This window comes from Rattus norvegicus, chromosome 14, assembly GCF_021556685.1.
Source record: "Rattus norvegicus strain SHRSP/BbbUtx chromosome 14, alternate assembly SHRSP_T2T, whole genome shotgun sequence".
Classification (NCBI taxonomy): domain Eukaryota; kingdom Metazoa; phylum Chordata; class Mammalia; order Rodentia; family Muridae; genus Rattus; species Rattus norvegicus.
The window spans coordinates 51,189,139-51,208,777 of NC_141547.1; the positions used below are offsets into that span (position 1 = coordinate 51,189,139).

The 19,639-nt window shown below is 41.4% G+C and overlaps 1 protein-coding gene across 7 annotated transcripts in view; it reads left to right on the forward strand.

Annotated features, from left to right (window-relative positions):
• Positions 1 to 2,407: 2,407 nt before the first annotated feature.
• Positions 2,408 to 19,639, forward strand: part of Arap2 (ArfGAP with RhoGAP domain, ankyrin repeat and PH domain 2) — a 197,491-nt gene continuing 180,259 nt past the window's right edge. For 5 of the 7 annotated variants that reach the window (XR_015636604.1, XR_015636605.1, XR_015636606.1 and 2 more), the window contains exons 1-3: positions 2,408 to 2,793; positions 3,056 to 3,189; positions 17,287 to 18,324. Coding sequence is in view for 4 of the 7 variants with exons in the window: in XM_087583090.1 (XP_087439216.1) it covers positions 17,429 to 18,324 (896 nt within the window). In the remaining 3 variants the exon portion in view is untranslated. 7 annotated transcript variants of the gene reach the window in all.

Here is a 19,639-nt window from a genome sequence, read left to right on the forward strand (position 1 = left end):
ACTGAGCCATTGAGCCTTCACAGGACTAAGGTCCTCTCTTCCCATTGATGTCACTTCTCTTTTCAAAGAGCTGCTGTTATCTTTACCTGAGCTCCTACTAGTGAAATGTTTGGAGCAGCAGCTGTCCTGCAAGCCATCAGTAGATGTGAGCACTACTACAGGGTTAGAAAAACTGGGGGTGGGAGGTGAGTCAGTCCTAGGAAGGAGGGGTTTCCATTCATCACCTTTTTCATACCAGTGTATTGTAGGTACATAAGGATTAGAGTAACAAAGGCGACGAACCAGTTAAACAGTTCCATTTGCTCTGCTCTCCCAAATCTAGGAACTAGGGGTAGGGGCAGGTCAGCTTGGAGTAATTTCAGCCTTGATGGGAAAATAGTGGGCATAACAGATCGACGCTCCAGGACCTTGGCAGGTCGACATATCTCCATATCTTAATTCTTATAGAAAGTCAATTTCTTTGTCCACTTTGTCCTCTTAATGCATAACTTAAATAATTTATGCTGTACTAATACAGTTTAGATGTGCTCAATTTATCTGCTCTTCACTACTTAGCCTCTTTCAACTTCAATTAAACCTGCATTTATAAAACTGGAAGAATTATTTCAACTCAAAGTTGTGGCATACCTATGAAACATGTATCAGTTGTTTGGCTAGAGATTAGTGATTAACAAGCAATTAATAAAAAGGTAGCTTTTGGCATCTTTCCTGAGCAATCTTTTCTCCATCCCCCACCCCTCCCATATGAAGATTTGGCAGACCAACTTAGCCCTCATGAGTGATGCATACAGTCTGTAGTGAAGTGGTATTTTACCTATCACAACTGCTATTAAATCACAGGTGCACACTGCAGACCAAAGTCTGTCCCCAGGGAGAGGATGGCATCTCGAGATCGTTTTGCAGTTGTTTGCCACTGTATGTTCAGAGTTGAATGTCCTTATTATCTAACAGGACAATTTTTGAAAACCCCAGATAACTGAATGACAAGATTAAGGAACTAAAGAGAGTGGAAGGAGCCAGGACATGCAAAAGATTTTACAAAACCAATCATGAAAACTAAATGGAGAACAAATTAAACCTTGGTCTCCCGAGACACCGTAACTGACGTAAGAGTACTTGTATATTTAATAACCTATCTTGTTCAGAGAAGGATTTAAGAAGTCTAATGAAGATTGGGGGTGTGTTGAGGGGGAAGTATGTGGGAACTGTTAGGAAGGAAAGCAAAGGAAACCAAGAGTGCAGTAGGTAGATGAATCTGGGAAAGAGTACAGAAAATTTGTAATAAATGCCATGGAAAGTAAAACCAGAATGAATAAAGGAACTTAGAAATAAATAAATAGAAAGAACAAATGAATGAACAAAAGAAAAACAAAGAGACAAAAACAATTCTGCAAGTTTTTCAGGGGAACCGACGGCAATTTGCCTAGGGCCTTCTGTGAAACATTTAGTGTAAAGGAAGCAAGGAAACCGCAGCTTGGCCCTTCCTTTACCTCTAGAAAGATGGTGGTTTTGGATGGCAGCTGGTAATGCGGACTCATGAAGGCCTGAGCTCCTGGGAAGCCTCTCACCCGATGAGCTTCACCCATTATCTTATTTTCATAATAAGGTCTGCGCATCATTGTAATTGCTTCACTTTTGTCAAGAGATACAGCGGAAAGATAAGTACTTTCATGTGTTGAGGGAGAAACTCAGGTAGGTAATCTATTAAAAACAAACAAACTCCAAACTGTAGTATGAAACAGGTTAGCAATGATCTGCTTGCTCTCAGGTAGGTTTCTGGGATTCTCTCTTTTTCATCTTATCACCAAGAGCAGACAAAGACTGATTCAAAGATAGGAAAGTCCTTCCAGACTCTAACAATGCCCAGGTCTGAGACCTAGTTACCCAGGGATAAGTGTTCCTCAGACCATTGGTGCTGTGCTGCTCCTCAGATTCATCTAAAAAAGGGGATCTTAGAATATGGTCGCAGTGGTGACTGGGGAGAATCCCACAGAGGTTTTAGTAGACACACTGATTACTGGAACCTAGGAAAACGGGTGTCTTAGATGAGTGTGAAGTTTGGAAAACGCAGAGGCAACAGGGAAAGTTCTCCATAGTGTAGCTCTTCTGCAATCAGAGGCGGCGGCGTTCCGCCTCATTGGCCACCAGCCCTGCTCAGAGCGCACAGTATCCGCAGTAAGCAGAAGGAAACGGGCGAGGGTCCCCGCGGGAGGGTGGCAGGGCCAACCCGTCGCCCCGGGACGCGCCCTTCCCGGGCCCCCACTGGGCAGACCCGCTCCAGGTGACCTGGGCGGCAGGCGCGGCCGAGCGACGGGCAGGCTGACTCAGCCGCGCAGCAATGCTGCGGAACCGGGACGGCCTGCCCCGCTGCCCCCACCACTGAGCTCGGGCCGCCCCCGCCGGCCGCGGATCCCCGCCCCCGGGGCTGGGGAGGAAGCAGCCGGGCGCCGCGCGGAGCACCTGGGCGGCCCGGGCGGGCGCGGCTTCCGGGGCTGCGCGCTAGCCCGCCGAGCCCAGCCGCGCTCCCGCCTCCAGGTGCGGCGTGGGGTCTACCTGCTCGCCCCCTCGTCCTCCAGCTGGGGACAGCGCACCTCGGGGACGAGCCGGCGCTGAGCTGCCCAGGTTCCGCGGCCGCGTGCGAGCGAGGCGAGTCCCCGGGGTGTGTTGGCCGCGGTACGGTCCCGGGTGCGAGAACGTCGCACTTCGGGGTGGGCTGGGTACTCCGGCTGCTCTAGATTGTGCCGCTCGGGTTGCGCTTCCCTCGAGTGGGCGTCGGAAGAGAAACCAAAGGCGGTAAGTGATCAGAAAGCGCACTTGCTCCTGGGATTTGACCCGCAGGGGTGACAGTCCAGTCTATCAGTCTGGGTCTCATCCTCCCCTGCCCCAGACCATAAACAGCTTGGGCGAGTTCCAGTCACTGAGTTATTTTCTCTCGGTGGAGGTAATGACTTGGGGCTCCGAGCTCGCCCCCGTCCCTCCCCCCCCCCCCCGCCACCTCGCACCCTTCTGGTTACACACTTAAGACGCCAACCCTGTTAATTAACTTTAATTACAGCCATTCGGCCTCCACCTGCTTGAACCCAGCACTGTACCAGGGGACCTCTTGGAGTGCGGTTACCAGGCAGCTCTTTCACCTTTAGTGTGGGAAGCAGTTCTCATGGGAGAATCGGTGTCCATCTATTAATTGAAGTAAGTTTTTATTTTACTTGATTTTGACATCTTCTTGTTAAAATCAGTCTTGGGTTTCTGGGTGGCGATCTGGAGTTTCTTTGACTTGGAAGGTTTGTGAAATTATATTCTGAACAATAACTTGATATTTAGTGGAAAAATACAAACGAATCGATAAGATACCCTGTATGGAAAACTGTCTCAGGCTTTTGTAAATTAGATGAGGGGTAAAAAGTTTGTCCTTGAAGTATAAGACACTTAGTAAAGTTTATTATTTTAGGTATTGGAATACGCTATTTTTAAAAGTACATTTAATTGGATGTCATTGTTAATCCCCATAATAGCATTGTACTTACAAGCACAGTATCGATTTTCTTCACTTAAGCACTGTGCACCAGAAGTATGTGGAGCATTGCCTGTAAGTGGAAGGTGGCTGTGGATGCAATAACTTTTTAAAGAGAAAGAATAGCTACACGATTCTTATTTATGATTTTATACACTAATAAGAGAAGTGTGGAGGGCAAAGACACTTGCTATTCCATCATGTAACGATGTTTAAAAGACAGAAAATAAAAGTGGGTTGTGCAAGTAGGCTATATCCTAAAATGGAGCTATCCCCTGGCTCTGATCCAAGGAGAAACTGAACACACATTTAAGGTGGGTCTCCATAACAAGAGGCTTTCATATGGACTTGATGTATAAGAGTCATTTTTAAAGAAATAAAATGGTACCTAGAGAGTAAGTCAGAAAGCTTGCTAAAACTAATTGATATGGGCCTGCTGTCTTGTATTCTTTCCCTTGCTCTCCTTTGCCTGGCACATGTGTTTTATGGGCTGCCTGTGAGAAGAGAGGGCTGAGGATCCACTCAGAAACAAATTCTTGTTTTCCTGACATCTCAAGTTCCTAGTTGTGAGGCTCATGGGCACTCAATGAATGCTTTTCAGATTAAAGTACTTTTAGTTACCGTGGTGGAATAGAACTTGAGTTAAACTGTATGTATTACAGCTTTTGTTTTTTACATCAGCATTTTGAAAGTGAAGTTTTAAAAACCTGCTTCTGAGGGATTCTGGGTTATAGGCTTCTCCAGGTCCTAGAAGGAGACTTTGTGCCTTTCAATTTGATACTTCTTAACATATTTCCCTGCAACTAAGGAACTCAGAAAAATTCACCCAGTGTGAATGACAGCCACAGCTTTAATAGTTTCTGTTGTCACATGCCCCACCCCTTCTTCAGACTTGTGCATTGAGTCTTATTGGTGTTTGCTTTTTCACATGCTAAGTGGTGGCGAGTTTCTGATTCTTTGTAAAAGGCTAATCAAGATATGTCTTCTTAACTTTTATCTAAACACATTGATTGTAAAGGGGAGGATCTGGGATTCCTCCTTAAGTCATTTTTACAATAGAGTTTACTATTTTAGGTTTTAAAAACCTTGGTCACAGCGGGGATATATGACTATATTTCCACTAAGCCTAAAGACATGAGTTTGATCCCCAAGCCCCAGGGGCTCATGGTAGGAAGAGAAAACTGACTCTAGCAAGTTGTCCTCTGACTTCCATGCAAATGCTGTGTCACTCTCACACATGAACATGTACACACATCGCAACAATGTATTAATATACATAAAATATGTATCACCAAAATCAGATATGTAATAGTAGTAAAGTCATTTGGTTTTAATAAAGATAAATGTATTTTTATTTCCTTGATTGGAATAGCAGTGGGATTATCTTTTAATTATTCTGTGTAGAACTTGTCTTTAAGTTTTAACTCAGTATGAGCAGACTAATCTACTGATGCTCAAGGGAGAACAAAGGTGTTCTGATATGGGTGAGGTAGGCATTTTTTGAAAGCTATTTATGAGAGATGGAGAGAATTATTTTCAGACTTTTATGTGTAGATAGGGGTGGATAGTTGAGGGGATTAATGGCTCATCATTCCTGAAGGCTCTCAAAAAATAAAATGTAAAATAGAAATAGAAAACAGACAAACACCATTGGTTATGCTGTGTGGCTGAGCATTGGGTGGGAGAAAAAGGGAAACTGATCATTTTCCTGGTTAGCAGATGACTTGGAAGACCAGGGTGGAGATGGTTGGAAGGACTGTGGACAGAGTTTCACTTCATTCACAAGAAGTGCAGACTCTTCACTTTCCAGTCTTCAGCTGATTTCAGCTGCTATTCTGACAGAGGTACTTGTTGAACTCTAGATCCATCACACCTGCTCCACCTTCGTGCTGTAGCCTGATGTTTACCTTCTCTCCCCCTGCCTCCTTCATGGCCTTTGGTCTACTTCCAGGTGTTGGTGTCTCCACCTGTGGCCTTTCTTCTTGAAACCATGTTGAGTAGCTCTTACTCTGACCTCAGCACTTGGAAAGCCCAGACTGATTGCAGTCTTTAGTTGTATCGCTCAAGTTGATGGAAGACTTGTCGAGTCCCTGATCACATCTCAAGGACGGTGTCACATGTGTTTGTCTTAAAACCCTGTAAGCTTTAAGGTCTCAAAAGCCGAGTCATCACATTGTTTCAGAGTAAGTGCTGTTTTGCAGATGTCATGTTCTTCTGAGAACGTCTCCTGTCTCAGTAGTCCTTCCTTACTCGTACCCAGTGGTTTGTCTCAGGGCTGGTTGTTTGTGCCCATGCCTTTGCTTATTGTCAGGCTTAAGTCTGCTCTTTTTTTAACCTCCTGGCGGGAGGACATTGAATCTTCACTTTGTAACCCTCTGTGCTGTTCTCAAGTGAGATAAGAAGTACTGTTATCTTGAACTGAAAATATTTCCCACTATTATCTTGGAGAGAGCAGTGTCCCTTAAATATTTATTGAAGGAGTAGATGAAAACAAAGGGGCATGTAAGTTCAGAGACTGTTGAAGTACTTGTCTTCTCATCAGAGCAAGAGACTTTTAAGAATCACAGAATCAAGAGGAAGCTCTTGAATTCAGTTGGAAAAGAGGTCAGGGTGCTATTTATAAATGCAGAGAGGAAACATTCACAGTAGGCTATTTTGAAACATCTGGTCGTTGGTCTAAAAATGTGGCTCTTAAATTCAGAGACATGGTGAATAGATATTTGTACTACAACACTGAGATGTAATGCACACACAAAAAGTGCGTGTGTATCATAAGTCTACATGTAAAGATCTTTGTACTGAACTGTAGTACTGTTTCAGTTTTTGTCTGGATTAATTGAATATTAAAGCTGTGCTCACTGTAGCACAAAATGGAACAGAGAAAGGAAGAGTGTATGCCTGTTTGCTTCTCAGTTCAAGTTTCAGCTACAGATATGCTATAGACTGCAGTTGGGGCCAGGATAGGGCCCGTTCCTAACTGAGGAGATGTAGGTATTGGAGCACATGGGTGGACATTGAACACAGTGGTGCGAGGTTCAGTTTGTCCTTCCTTGTGGAACCTGTGGAGGATAAAATCTTTCTTCAGCTGCTCTCAAATTATGACTTCACTTGACAGATTTCTTTATTAGAATTTAAAATAATTTTCAACCCTCAACTAATTAACTGAAAATGCAAATGGGAACTTTGAGAAGAGCTGTGGCCAAGGAGATCATCTAGCACTTAACTATTATGATATTATCTAAAACACACAAATGTGGGCATTGGGTATGGCACACTATAATATCCCCTCATACTAAGAAAAGAAATTGGTATCCTGGCTTGGACAGACACACTGTACTCTAGATTACAGAGTTATGTTTTTCTGATGGCACAATAAGTAAAAAGAAATGTCTCAGAATAATCTTTTCCCTTTCGTCCAAAAGTCAAAAGCCAGATTTCACTTATTTCACATCTAGAAGTTAATGACTGAATATTTGCTGTTTGCCAGAAACTTTTCAAAGGGCTAGTGCATATTTAAACATCTCACCCTCAAGAGAGCCTGGAGTTGTATGCATTATTAACTTCCCTACAGTGACAATGGTGAAGACCAGGAGGGAATGACATCATGGAAGGCCAAAAAGGTTGTATGCAGCAGGGCTGGAATCTTTGGTGATCACTGTGGTCTGTCCCAGGTCTAAAGTCTTCCAATCTCAAAATACTAATTATTATCTACCTCGCTTGTTTAATAAAGCTCTGCCTAGCTTACTGCTGTATTAAGTGGTTTGTGGGCTTATAAGGAAAAATAATTTACAGTCTTCTTTCTGAGGTGACATTACTGTGCATTCAGGCCAAAGAATAACACCCAAGCCCAGTGCATTCATATCATGTGATATAATTAAGTATAATATTGTTTATAACAGGTTAATTAATAATAGCCAGCACTAATCATATGCTTACAGTTCACGACAGGTCATTTTATATGTGTCTTATGTGTGTGTTTAAAATATAGCAAGTTTATTGGAAATTCTATTATAAGGAATTCTATAAATGCTATAATATATAGACGAAATTTTATATATTCTATATAAATTCTCTCCTCATCTTAGTAAGGAACCCGAATTTCAGGAAAGTTAGATAATTTTATGAAAGTACTCATTTAAAAAAATAGAGAAGCATAAGTCAGGGAGATGGTTCACTGGCAAGAGCAGTGACTTGAGTTCAATTCTAGGAACCCACACCCAAGGTTTGATGTAGTGGTGCCTCTATAATCCTGTGTGCTTTCCACAGCATAGGAGATGGAAATCCCGAGAACCAACCCCCCCTCCTCCGCCCCCTGAAACTCTTGGCCCTTCTAGCCTGGGGTATATATGTAGCAGAGCAATAGAAACAAGAAAGACACTGCTGTAACATGACAAGGTTGGAGAGCAGGAACTAGCACCCCCCCATCCCCACCCAACACAGATGGGGGAGGGGAAAGGTGAGAGGAAAGGGGAGGGGGGAGGGAGAGAGAGAGAGAGAGAGAGAGAGAGAGAGAGAGAGAGAGAGAGAGAGAGAGCGCGAGCGCACACAGAGGGGGGAGGAAGGGAAGGGAGGAGGAATAGAGGGAAAAAATGGGAGAGAGATCAATAAAATGATTTAAAGAATGGAGAAAGAAACCTGGATTGGAATTTGGGCATTATGGTATCTAGTATGGTGTGGGTGGATTTAATGAAGCATTAAGGGCAGATGGAGTAGGAAAATCTCATGGACTGATCGTACTGCATTTTAAAGATTGAACTGTCAAAGGAGGGGAATAAAATGTGCAAGTTCATTCTGTTTCTTCTCTCCTCTTGCTTTATCAAATTACCATCTTAACCACTTTGTCAGTCTACAGTTGAATAGTGTTGTGTATGTTTATGTTCCTGCGGAACAGATTTTTCAGAACTTTTCTTCTTGCTAAATTGAATCATTATGCTCATTAAACATTACCCACCCCCTCCTCTACTCATTGATGCTTACCAGTTTACTCTTTTTCCTACAGGTTTATTTGATCACCCCCCTCCCCCATAGCTCTTACAAGTATGCCCATGTAGTACTTTCCTTTCTCTGAATGGTTTATTTATTTAGCAAAAAGTCCTAAAGATTCACTCTCATGGCAGAACTTTCTTTCTCTCTCTGTGTGCATCTGTATGTGTTAGGCATCCATGTATGTAAACATGCTTGTGTTTATGGACATCTCTGGGCACACACGCATGTGGAGATCTGAGGATAACCAGAGAGACCTCAGTCACTCTCCATCTCACTTACTGAAATAGTTCCTTTGAATCCAAGCTCACACCTTCTGCTATGCTAATCTAGCTAGGCAACTGATCTTAGGATCCCTGTCTTCTCTCTACCAAGTTCTGCGAGTACAGGAAGCCTGCCCTGCCCACCTGGTATCTACATGGGTAAGGGAGACCAGAACTTAGGTCCCTATGCTTGAAATACATCTCTCTAGCTTCCATTTCTAAAAAACAAAAACAAAAACAAACACACATACCAACTTCCCTCTCCCATTGCTTGGGTGCATGGTTTGATCACTTATGCCTGAAGAACTTGGGCTGCTCCTTTTGTTCTCATTGGGAGTTGAGTCTTCTTGTGTCAGTCCCTTCTCTTGAGGGTCCGCTATATTATTACCCTAACCACTGCTTGCTCATTTGTCCAGTAGATATTATTTTGTTCTTATTTGATTGTTTGATACTTGGCTTTGTCTTTTGCTGGGTGAATTTCGTGATAATTACACATAAGTGACCTTTCTGCAATGATTACTGAAGTGTATATTATCATTGCTATAAAAAGTGATGTCAGAGATGTTTACCATTAACTTGTAAGTGGCTGTTAAATCTCACGCAATTAACATGTAGATGAACTGAGCCTTCTATATTTAACCTCTTACATGGATACCCACAGCTGGGTTGTATAACACTTGGACTTGCAAGTTATGAAATATAATAATTTCAGTAGAACTCTTTAGTGTAGAGATTCTCAACCTGTGGGTGGTGACCTCTTTGTGTTTATATTTCAAATGTTTACATTACAACTCATGACAGTAGCAAAATTACATTTATGCAGGGGCAACAAATAATTTTATGGTTGGGGTCAGCACAACATGAGGAACTGTAATAAAGGGTCAAAGCTTAGGAAGGTCGAGAAACACTGCTCTGGTGAGTCTGCGTGTTCATGCACGGGAATGAGAGGAAGAATATGACACTATACCATTTGATCAATTGAGTAAGAAACGTCAAGGCCAACAGTGGGGCTTGCTTCCCAAGAGAACTGTGAGACTACCAGGAAACCTACAGAGACAGTCCCCAACAATGAATGTTGTGAGCAATGTCCCAGGGAAAATGAACAAGAATGAATGCATCTGGAGAAACAGGAATAGGCTAATGATTTAAATAAAAACCTAGGGCTAAAAGGATCCTAGTCTGTGGGTTACCACATATAAGAGAGATGACCAGACTGAGGGACTTATCTTCCTATATGGAGTTTAATTTTGCCTCATAATGGGGTAGGTAAGGAAGTGGTAGTAGGGAGGGTGGCAAAGGTTCAAATTTTAACTGGAGCCTAAATATACAAGGCAATGGCAATATGGAGTTTGTTCAGACCTTTGATTCTCTAGTCTGCTTTAAAGTATGATATTGAGTAAAATGATAAAACCACGTTTTCTCAACATCACGTTCTCTTTTGCTTGTTTGTGTCCATCGACATTGGTGAATGTTGTCTTTATGGATACTTGGAGTTAATATTTCAGTAGTAAACATGGACTTTTTTGTGTGCAAATAATATCTATCATACCCATTTCCTGTGACTATATTTTTCATCAAGACAAAAGAGAACTTCTCTTCACTCTGTAACCTGAACTAGTTGGTGCACCCTCATATGCCTTTAATCTTCTGAGGAGTAAGCTACATGTCCTCCAAAGTTTCCTGGCAAGTTGAAGGCAGAAACAATTTTTTTTCTTCAACAATAACATATAGAGAACTGGTTCTTTCTTGTTGGGAGTGAAAATTGGTACCACTTTGATGATATATTGTATCACCTCCCTTAACTGTGCTACTCAGTCACTGAGATGAACAGAATCAGTTTCTAGTATCCATTGTCTCTAACCCCAGGAGGCAGTACCAGCCCACTGGGAACTACTGTTCTGGAAGACAATCTTCCATTGTTATTAGACACTGTAACACATGTATTGTAGGACATAGAAAGTTACATTTACTTTTGTAGCTATATTTAAAATTCCATCTTAATCATGTGATCTTATGGTTTTTTAAGCCTATTATTTTATGACAGCTGCAGCTTCTAGTTCACCTAGAGTTAAGATGATGGCCTTCTTTAATGGATTACACATCATGAAATCCAGTTCTCCAAATGCCTTTTTTCCTCCTACCATAAGAATTATAGTGAACAAAAGGGATTCTAGAAATTCCAGAATCTACCTGTCTGAGCACTCAGTACCCTTATAATTTAATGAAGTGGCTGAATTTAGTACAAGCTAAATTTCACTCTTGTTTTCTTGCCTACTTCAAGAGATAAAGCAAGTTCCACTGGGAAAGGATGAAGATAGGCAAGAAATAAAGAGGGTTCTGGGGCCTAGGTTTTCTTACATGAGGCAGGAGGAGAGATCATAGGTGTCCAGCAGGTGCTTTGGCATGACTCCAGCTGATCTCTTGACATATTTGACTCCCAAACTCATGACTTTGTAGTGGTTAGATGGACTGGAGGAATTTGAATCTGTTTTGTTGCTGCAACTTACTAGTTTGTTGACTTAGAGATTGAATTTTAAAATAGTGAATACTTTCTGCCTGTCATCTTGAATACATAAGAGGTATCAGGTAGTAGGAAAAATGGATAGGGTGCAGTTAAGGCAAGAATAAAGTAGCTCTGTGTCCTTACCAAAGTAGCTGGTGGTGGAAGCAGTCTGAAATGAGACATCGATGAGACTAAGCAACTGATGGGGTGAGCTGTGAGCCGCAGGGGTATGGGGTATGTGCTAGAGATGAGGAATTAAAAGAGATGGGAGAAAGAGAAAAAAGGTACGTGATAGACACAGGCTGTGGTTGTCAGTGGAGCCAGGGCCAGGAAACACAAATCTGGGAAGTTGTGGAGAGTTAGGGTATGGTTTGTGTTGTAAGCATAATGTATCGAGAATCTGCAATATTCAGTGAGGGGGCCAAGACAGAATTAGAGATATTGGTTCAAGGACCTATTAGAGTATTCTAAGGTCAGTAAGGTAGTTGCTTGGGTGGTGGCAGCAGGGAAACTGAGGAGATGTATTTATGTTCACGTTAGAGCTCAGTAAGATGATAAAACTGCTTAAGTGACACATAGGTCATGCCTGTATCATATGAGTGTAAGTGGTATTCCCCTTCTGTGTGCTTCATCATTTAAGTACAGCAGGAATGTATGGTTTTTGTACACAGTCACGTTTACAATGAATATCATTTGGACCATGTCTCAACACGTGCTGTATGATGTTTATGAACTATACTTTGTTGTTCTTTGGGAAGGTTTGGAAGGTGATCAGTATCTTGGAAGAATGTATTATGGGATGATAGTGAAATAAACTAATGGGCAACCCTGACTTGGTGTTCATTGTATGTTAGTTGGTGTTTCAAATACTTCAAATGTAGTAACTCATTCACTTCTCATAGCAGCTCTAGCGGGTTGGTGTGGGAATGAGTTAATACTGATTTTCTGTGAGGAAGTCAAAGAGACACTAAACACTTACCCAGGTACGTATAGCCTGTAGGTAGTGACTCTTATTTGATCTAGGTCACTTTGGTTCAGACTTCCCCATGGAATGAACAGAATATGGCTAACATTATGCTCTGAATGTCTTTATCCTCTAAAATCACATGTGAGACCAGAACTCCCTAAGGTAACACTCTCTAAAGGTGGGACCTTTGGGAGGGGATTAAATCACAACTACTATGGAACATGTGTGGATGAGATTAGTGAGATTATAAAACAGAAAGAGCAAATTTGTCATCTTGTTGCTTCTTCTGCAAGGTGTGAAAGAATACTTGGGAGAAGCCTAGGCCTCACCAGACCACCATAGATACCTTCCTCTTGGATTTATTGTGCTCCAGAACTGTGAGCAATGCATCAAAATTGTTTATAAATTATTCAGTTTAAGCTATTTTGTCATAACAGCATAACTGGAATAAAGCAACTTTCTTTGTCTTTGAGATCTAACACAAACATGATTTTCTTCCTTCTTCTTTTTCTTTTTAACATAAGACCAAATAAATATTTATTTCTATCTCCATGTTCCCTCAGTTACTCTGTAGGGTATTAAAAGATCAAACTCCAAACAGAGATTAAATATGCTCCACAAACATCTATCCCTAGCATCCCAGAACATTAAAAATTGCGTGGAACGTATTTAAATCATGGAGAGAGGTTGGTAGAGATGGTTTCAAAGCCAGACTATAAAATAAGTAAGTAAGTAAGTGTGTGTGTGTGTGTGTGTGTGTGTGTGTGTGTGTGTGAGTGTGTGTGTGTGTGTGTGTGTGTGTGTGTTTATACCTAGGTATACCCTGTATTTGTTATCTGCGTGTATCTTCTGGGTGGCTGAATCAAGGACAGGCAGGCCAAAGGCTACCTTCAAAACTTACTCTACTGCAACAGAACATAACGAATAGGCCTAAACAGCCTGTTTCTTTCTCAGGACATGAAATAAGTTCTTCCATGAACCCTTAACTCCTCTTTACCTTTTAACTCTGTCTCTGCCCTTTCTCTAAAAGCAGAAAGGAATCAACAATAGGAACTTCTAAGTAGTGAGCATACATGCTCTAATGGAGTTGAATGTGTAGTGTGGATGAATGCTAGGCAGTGTTGAGTGGAATGGCTTCTGCCTTTTGATCAATACCAGTACTGCAGTACCTCTGAGTGTTTGCATTTCATTGAAAACAAAACTAAATCACCGTGTTGGACCCATACTTGAAATCTTGCTTCTAGGAAGTGAAGGACGCAAGGCTTGGTCTTAGTTTGACCCCATCTTTGTATGTAGTGTGTTAGGTGTGTTAGAATTTTCCATTCAAGGGAAAAGAGTGATAACGTACAAGTTGAGGGATGGCTCCAGAACAGGCTTGAGGACTGTACAGGATTTGAAACTGTACTTACCAAATCAGTGCACAGCCCAGCTATGTATGGTGGATGTTAAGAGACATTTCTGGTCCTGGTATCCATAATATGTCCTTGGAGAATCACTGAGTCAGACCATGCCTTCCAATAACCCCATGGGAAGCACAGAGGGCTACTGCTGTCTTGAATTGAAGAGTGTCTCCACCTTTTTGTATCACATTACTTTCTTTGGAACAAAAATCTTCATAAGAAGACTTGACTTGACCTATCATGGGTTGCTCAGCCCTTGAAATAAGGCTGTTAAAAAGTCATGTGATTGAAAGACAGGTCTAGTTTTAAAGTGTGAAGCATTGCAACATCTATGGGTGGAGGGCCTCTTCCATGTCTCCAAAGTTTTCCAGCTTTGTGGCCATACTTAACATGTTGAAAGATAGCAGAGAGATGGTTTTAGGTAGAACACTGATGTATCTGTCCTCAGCTAAGACACCCAGGAAAAAAGTGTATACTGTGAAAGGAAAGACTTTGTGTATGAGAACACAGAGACACTCAAAACAAACAAATCTAGCAAAATAAGTCTTTCAATTACGTCTGTCCCTGATAATCCAATTCCACAACGCACATTCCAAGAGCCAGTTGTAGATACATATGGAGAAAAGGACACGCCGGTCTATTTTAGGGGCCGAACTGTTACCTACATAGAGGAGGTAATACCTGCCTCCTCAGAGCTATACATGGTGTGCAGACAAGATACAACATATGTCAAAGGAACAAAAATAACTAGTTTCCTGCCTTGGGAATAACAGTTAACAATGAGCTGAAGTGAATGAGGGATGCTGGTAGACAGAGAGTTAGAATATAATAGAAGAGTTCTTGACAGAATTGACTTCCTACAAAGAGACAGTCGGTCACGAGGTTTGATGCGTGGTGTATTCTTACTGTTTACATCAGTATAATCTGTTGTTGTTATTATTATTATTGTTATTGCCATTGTTTTAGTTTTTTGACAGAGGCTAGCCTGTGGCATAGCACTATAAGAAACTTCAACTTGACAATTGTGAGACTCTGACTTTGTAAATCACTCACAGATGGGATACGTGAAAGAATTATTCTGGAGCAGTTACATTTTTTTTTAAGCAGTAGGTGTGTTCCTGGCCACAGGCAGGAAGCATAGAGAAGTACATAAGTGAGTTGATAAAACAAAATACCAGTTTGTATAACAAAACACCACAGACTGTGTGGCTTAAACAACAGAAAGATATTTCTTATAGAGGCTTCATCAAGTTCTTGGCTGGCAGATTCTGATTCCATTCTTGTGAGCATCCTCTTCTTGCGGTGTCCTCAGGGGGCTGGGGTTGTTAAGACTTGGGCAGGGGAATTGCAAGCTCTGTGGTACCTCTTACAAGCATCTAATTCTATTGTATCAGAATGGTATCAGTTAAGTAATTAGTTCCCAGAAATCGCTATCTCCAAATATAGTTCTACTGTAGGTCAGAGCTTTAGCCCAGGAATATGGGATAGAGGCATAGCTTAGTCTGCAGCAAAGAATAAAATCAGTAGTTTGTCTCTACCCTGTATGCACTTGGTGACATAACAGTGAACTTGGGGAATCCTTCTGGGTCTCAGATTTGAGTGATGGGAGTGGGGGTGGGGTGATGGATACCACTTATAGAAAAATATGAAATTTTCTTGAAATATTTTATGTTAAATTTTTTTTTTGGTGCTAATAGTTTTTCTGTGGGAGCTGCTAATCGTGACTGTGACATTTGGAATTTATTTTACCCCAAAGGACAGTTCTTCTGATCCTTTTAAATCATTCACCAACACATTGTACTTATAATTCATAATGAGGTGGATTCTATACTCATTTATTGTATACATGATTAATTCCAGCTAGTGTCCTGCAAAAGTACTTATTTACACACACACACACACACACACACACACACACACACACACACACACACACAATCAACTACAAAGGGAAGTGGTTTGCATTTGGTAGTGTGGGTTAGCACCCTCCCGGACACCTTCCCTTCCACAGGCATTTCCTGCTTTCTTTTCTTACATTTTAACTTCTCTGTCTCTGTGATAAGACCTGAAGGAAGATGGATGCCCCATTTGACAGTGTTTGCTGATTATTTTAAAATATTTAAGGCAATACCTTATATTCCCTTGCACAAGCTGAGTCTATGCAGTGCCCTTTGGAGGGCACTAGCAGATGTAATTTCCAGAGAGACACTGCAGAAAGGAAATCATCAGTTAGGGAGCTTTCCTTTGTTGGTTTTAGGTTATGTTTTAACTTTTATATGGTTATTCTTTCCCCTGAAGCATAAGGTATAGAAATCAGACTCAACCCACCCTATATCCTGTACTGATGATAAATTAGCTTTCTGAAAAGCCTCTGATGCTAGGGCTCGTGGCATACATACAGCTATAATGACGAATTATTCTACGATAAGTTTGGAGGTTCGCCGATTTGGGATATAGAACTAATTCAAAGCCAGCTTAGTCAACATAGTGAAATCATCTCAAGGTTTATTAAAGGGTAGAAAGGGCTAGGAGCATAGTTCTATTATAGAGCACTCACATAGCATAAATGGGGTCCTAGGCTCCTTCTTTACTCCTGAAAAATATTTAAAAAAAAATAAAGGATAAAAAGCAAAGCAAAAAGCTTTGGGGGAAAATGAAACCTGGTACTAAACTCTGCTAGGAACACACTGAAGGAAAACATAGACCTTTAACCTTTACACTTATCCCTCTTCTTACTGGTTTTCCTGTACTTAGAAATCACCGAATTATTATTCAGCTGGTATTATCGTGCACATTAATCTTGACTTAATTAATTATCTTGACTTATTAATATAGACATAGTGCTATCTGCTCTTTTGAAAAGTAAGGAGCTGTGGGGTCTGCCTTCCTCTTCAGGGTCAGGAACAGTAGTGGAAGCTGTTGTATAAAGCAGCTGTTAAGAAAAATTAGCAGCCACTTAGCCATCAAGAGAATATTCTGTCAGTGTCTCTGGGGGCTCTTGTTTAATATACTCACTTTATGAATATTTACTATTAATCCTAAGTCTTGTTATCTGACTGGATGCTTACTATTTGACCAGAGTGTACTCCTTCAGAGTTGCCTAGTAACACCTGGAGTTTTAAGTATTATTTTCAGATATTGTATTGCCCTTTGTGGAGAATATTTATCAGGTCTTTATCTTGCCCTGCTGTGTTATTCTATTTTTTGAATGCTTTTACAGTTTTTCTTGGCGAATATTACAGAACTTCCACCAAGGACTGTGAGAACAAGTCTTCATCCTTTCCGTTGCTTTTATCAGCTAATTATATAAGTTAAGTTTTTTGTCACATGCATACATTTGTGAGACTCAGTTTAATTTTAATATTATGACAGCATTTCTGCTTTGTGACTTTGTGTTAAACCTGGGAATCGGCTTTCAAGGCCACCAACAGTCTAGCCTTGTAGGTGGCAATTGTTCCTTATTTCTGTTTTGTTATTCCAAGAGTAGGTTTAAAATAAAACCAGTCTTTGCTAATTGAAACCTAGGCTGGAGATGAGGCCTGGGGCGTAAAATGATTGCTTAGCACGTCTGAAGAGTTTGGGTTGATTCCCAGCACCACTAAAAGAAACTATGTATTTATATTTCCTTGTAATAAAAATATCCTAATTATATTTTCCAGGTTTGAGCACATGAACAGAAAATAACGTTCTAAGAACTTTTGTCAGAAGTGATAGAGGAAAAAAACAACCCATAATATACATCCTTGTGTGTGTCTCATTGAGCAGTTTTAAAAATACTCAGATAGTAATGAAGCCACCATTATGTCCGCAGTCAGTGAAGTAAATGTGGACATCCAAGATTTCCTGATGAGCATCAATTTGGAGCAGTACCTTTTACATTTCCAGGAATTTGGTTTTTATACTGTGAAGGACTGCACATCAATAAATGACAACGTGCTACATCAAATTGGAATATCACCTACAGGACACCGTAGGAGGATACTTAAACAGTTGCAAATGATCTTTTCAAAGATGCAAGACTTTCCAATATATGCAAATGTTTATAAGACAAAGAACGGCAGCACCCCAAAAGAGCAACACAGTGCTCCGTCTTCCAGCAGCAACACCTGCATAGAGTTTTCTGATTCTGTTACTGTCCATAGACCTGGCCCAGCACCATCAGAGATGGTTACAACCAATGTCCTTAGTGAAGGAAACTGTCATTCTTCTACATCACATGATAAGCTATCTCTTTCTTCGAGTGACCTTCCCTGTCCAGAAGAAGAGATATGCCAGAATGTGGATTCTTCGCAAGATTATTTATTTGGTCGTGTAAATGTTAAAATAGATTCCTTGATTACCCAGCAGGCTGTGGAGCATACAGCTGGAGAAGAACAAACAGAAAAAGTCAATTTGGTGTCAGAAGATTCTAGCAAGGCACTTAACACAAACACTGAATGTCTTCCTTCTGTGGACCATCCAGCATCGGAGACACACTGTGGAAATGGAACTAACGGTGTATTAGAAAGCTTCCCGCCATCCCCCTTCTTCCAGTTTCAAGGAGAGATGGTTGTGAATGAACTGTATGTTCCATCCTCACCAATCCACAGCCCCATGAGAAGCCGGAGCAAGTTGGTGTCCAGACCTTCTCGATCATTTCTGCTGAGACATCGCCCTGTACCAGAGATCCCAGGGTCAACAAAATCAATTTCAGGGAGGTAAGCTTGGGAGAGAAACTTTGTGTATTCAATATGGGAGACATTATTAATGTTTAGCAACAATGTTTCTTTCTAGGGCTGCCCTCTGTACATTCCAATTGTATACCAACTTTTTCATTGTTCTTCTTTCAGACTTTAACCACCCCCCCCCATCTCCCCAGACTGTTTCCAGTTCATACATAGCCACTGGGGACTGTAGCCTTCCCCTCTTTCATTGGGGAACATCCCTTTTCTCCCCCTGGATATTTCTTCCTTTACCCTCCCTCCTCATTGTGTATTATGTTCCATTAGACTAGATCACGTGTTTGAGTTGCTGACTCTCTCCCCTTCGTTATTTACTCTTTGGCAGGGAGTGTACTTTTAATGCCAGTTTCTCATTGCCTGTCACAGTGCTTGGCACCAATTAATAATTCAACACAAATCTGTTGTACTTGGAAGTAGTTGCACTGGGTGGGAGGACGTAGAAAAGGAAAAGATTTGCAGTCTAGTACAGAAGACAAGTGTAGAAAGTAAAAAGTGGTAAGTAACAAGTAAAAAGATAGTGGACATGCAGTATGGAGCCAGGTTCAGGAACTCTAGAACTCCAGAACCGCAGTGAGAGAGACCCTGCTACATACAGTTGGGTTGCAGGTATTCTCAAGTAGCCAGATGATTTCAAAGAAGCTGACTTGAAGCAGAGAGAATCTTTCAGTATTTATCAGTTTTATCTAAAATAGTTTGGGTCTTGTCCAGGGATGGGTGGGGTACAGCCTACCCATCTTTCCACTGATTGCTACACTTAGTTCTGCTGGGAAGTGAGGTGTGGTTCAGGTTCGAAGGCTCACACTGTGGAGCTGTAGAGCATTTCATGCTTTCTGCTCACACTGCAGGCCCACACCTCCTGCAAAGGTGTCTTTCCAGCCTGAATCTGTGGCTGTTGCTACTCAGTCTTTTACCTTGTGGGACCCTTGCAATTGAAATTGTACTTGCAAGAGAAGAGGTAACCAGGCATTTCTGTGAAGTGTAGCAAGTTCTGACCTCGTTGAATTTAAGTGCTTTTAATATATTAGAACATAAGGTCTTTGAGGGGTGAGACCATAATTAATTTCTCTTTGCTGTGATGGGCCTGACACCAATAGCAAAGTCTGGCGTTTGCAGGGAATCAGCAGTAAAAATATCATCTGTAAAATATTCAGGCCCCAGCTTGCTCCATAACTTTTACCCTGTCCATTCTTCAAAGAAACCCTGGAAATAGGGGCAGTTCTCTTTTTGTTAATCATTGGGATGCAGTCTTTAGTTCATTTTTTCAGGCTCACAGTGTCAGAGAACTAAGATC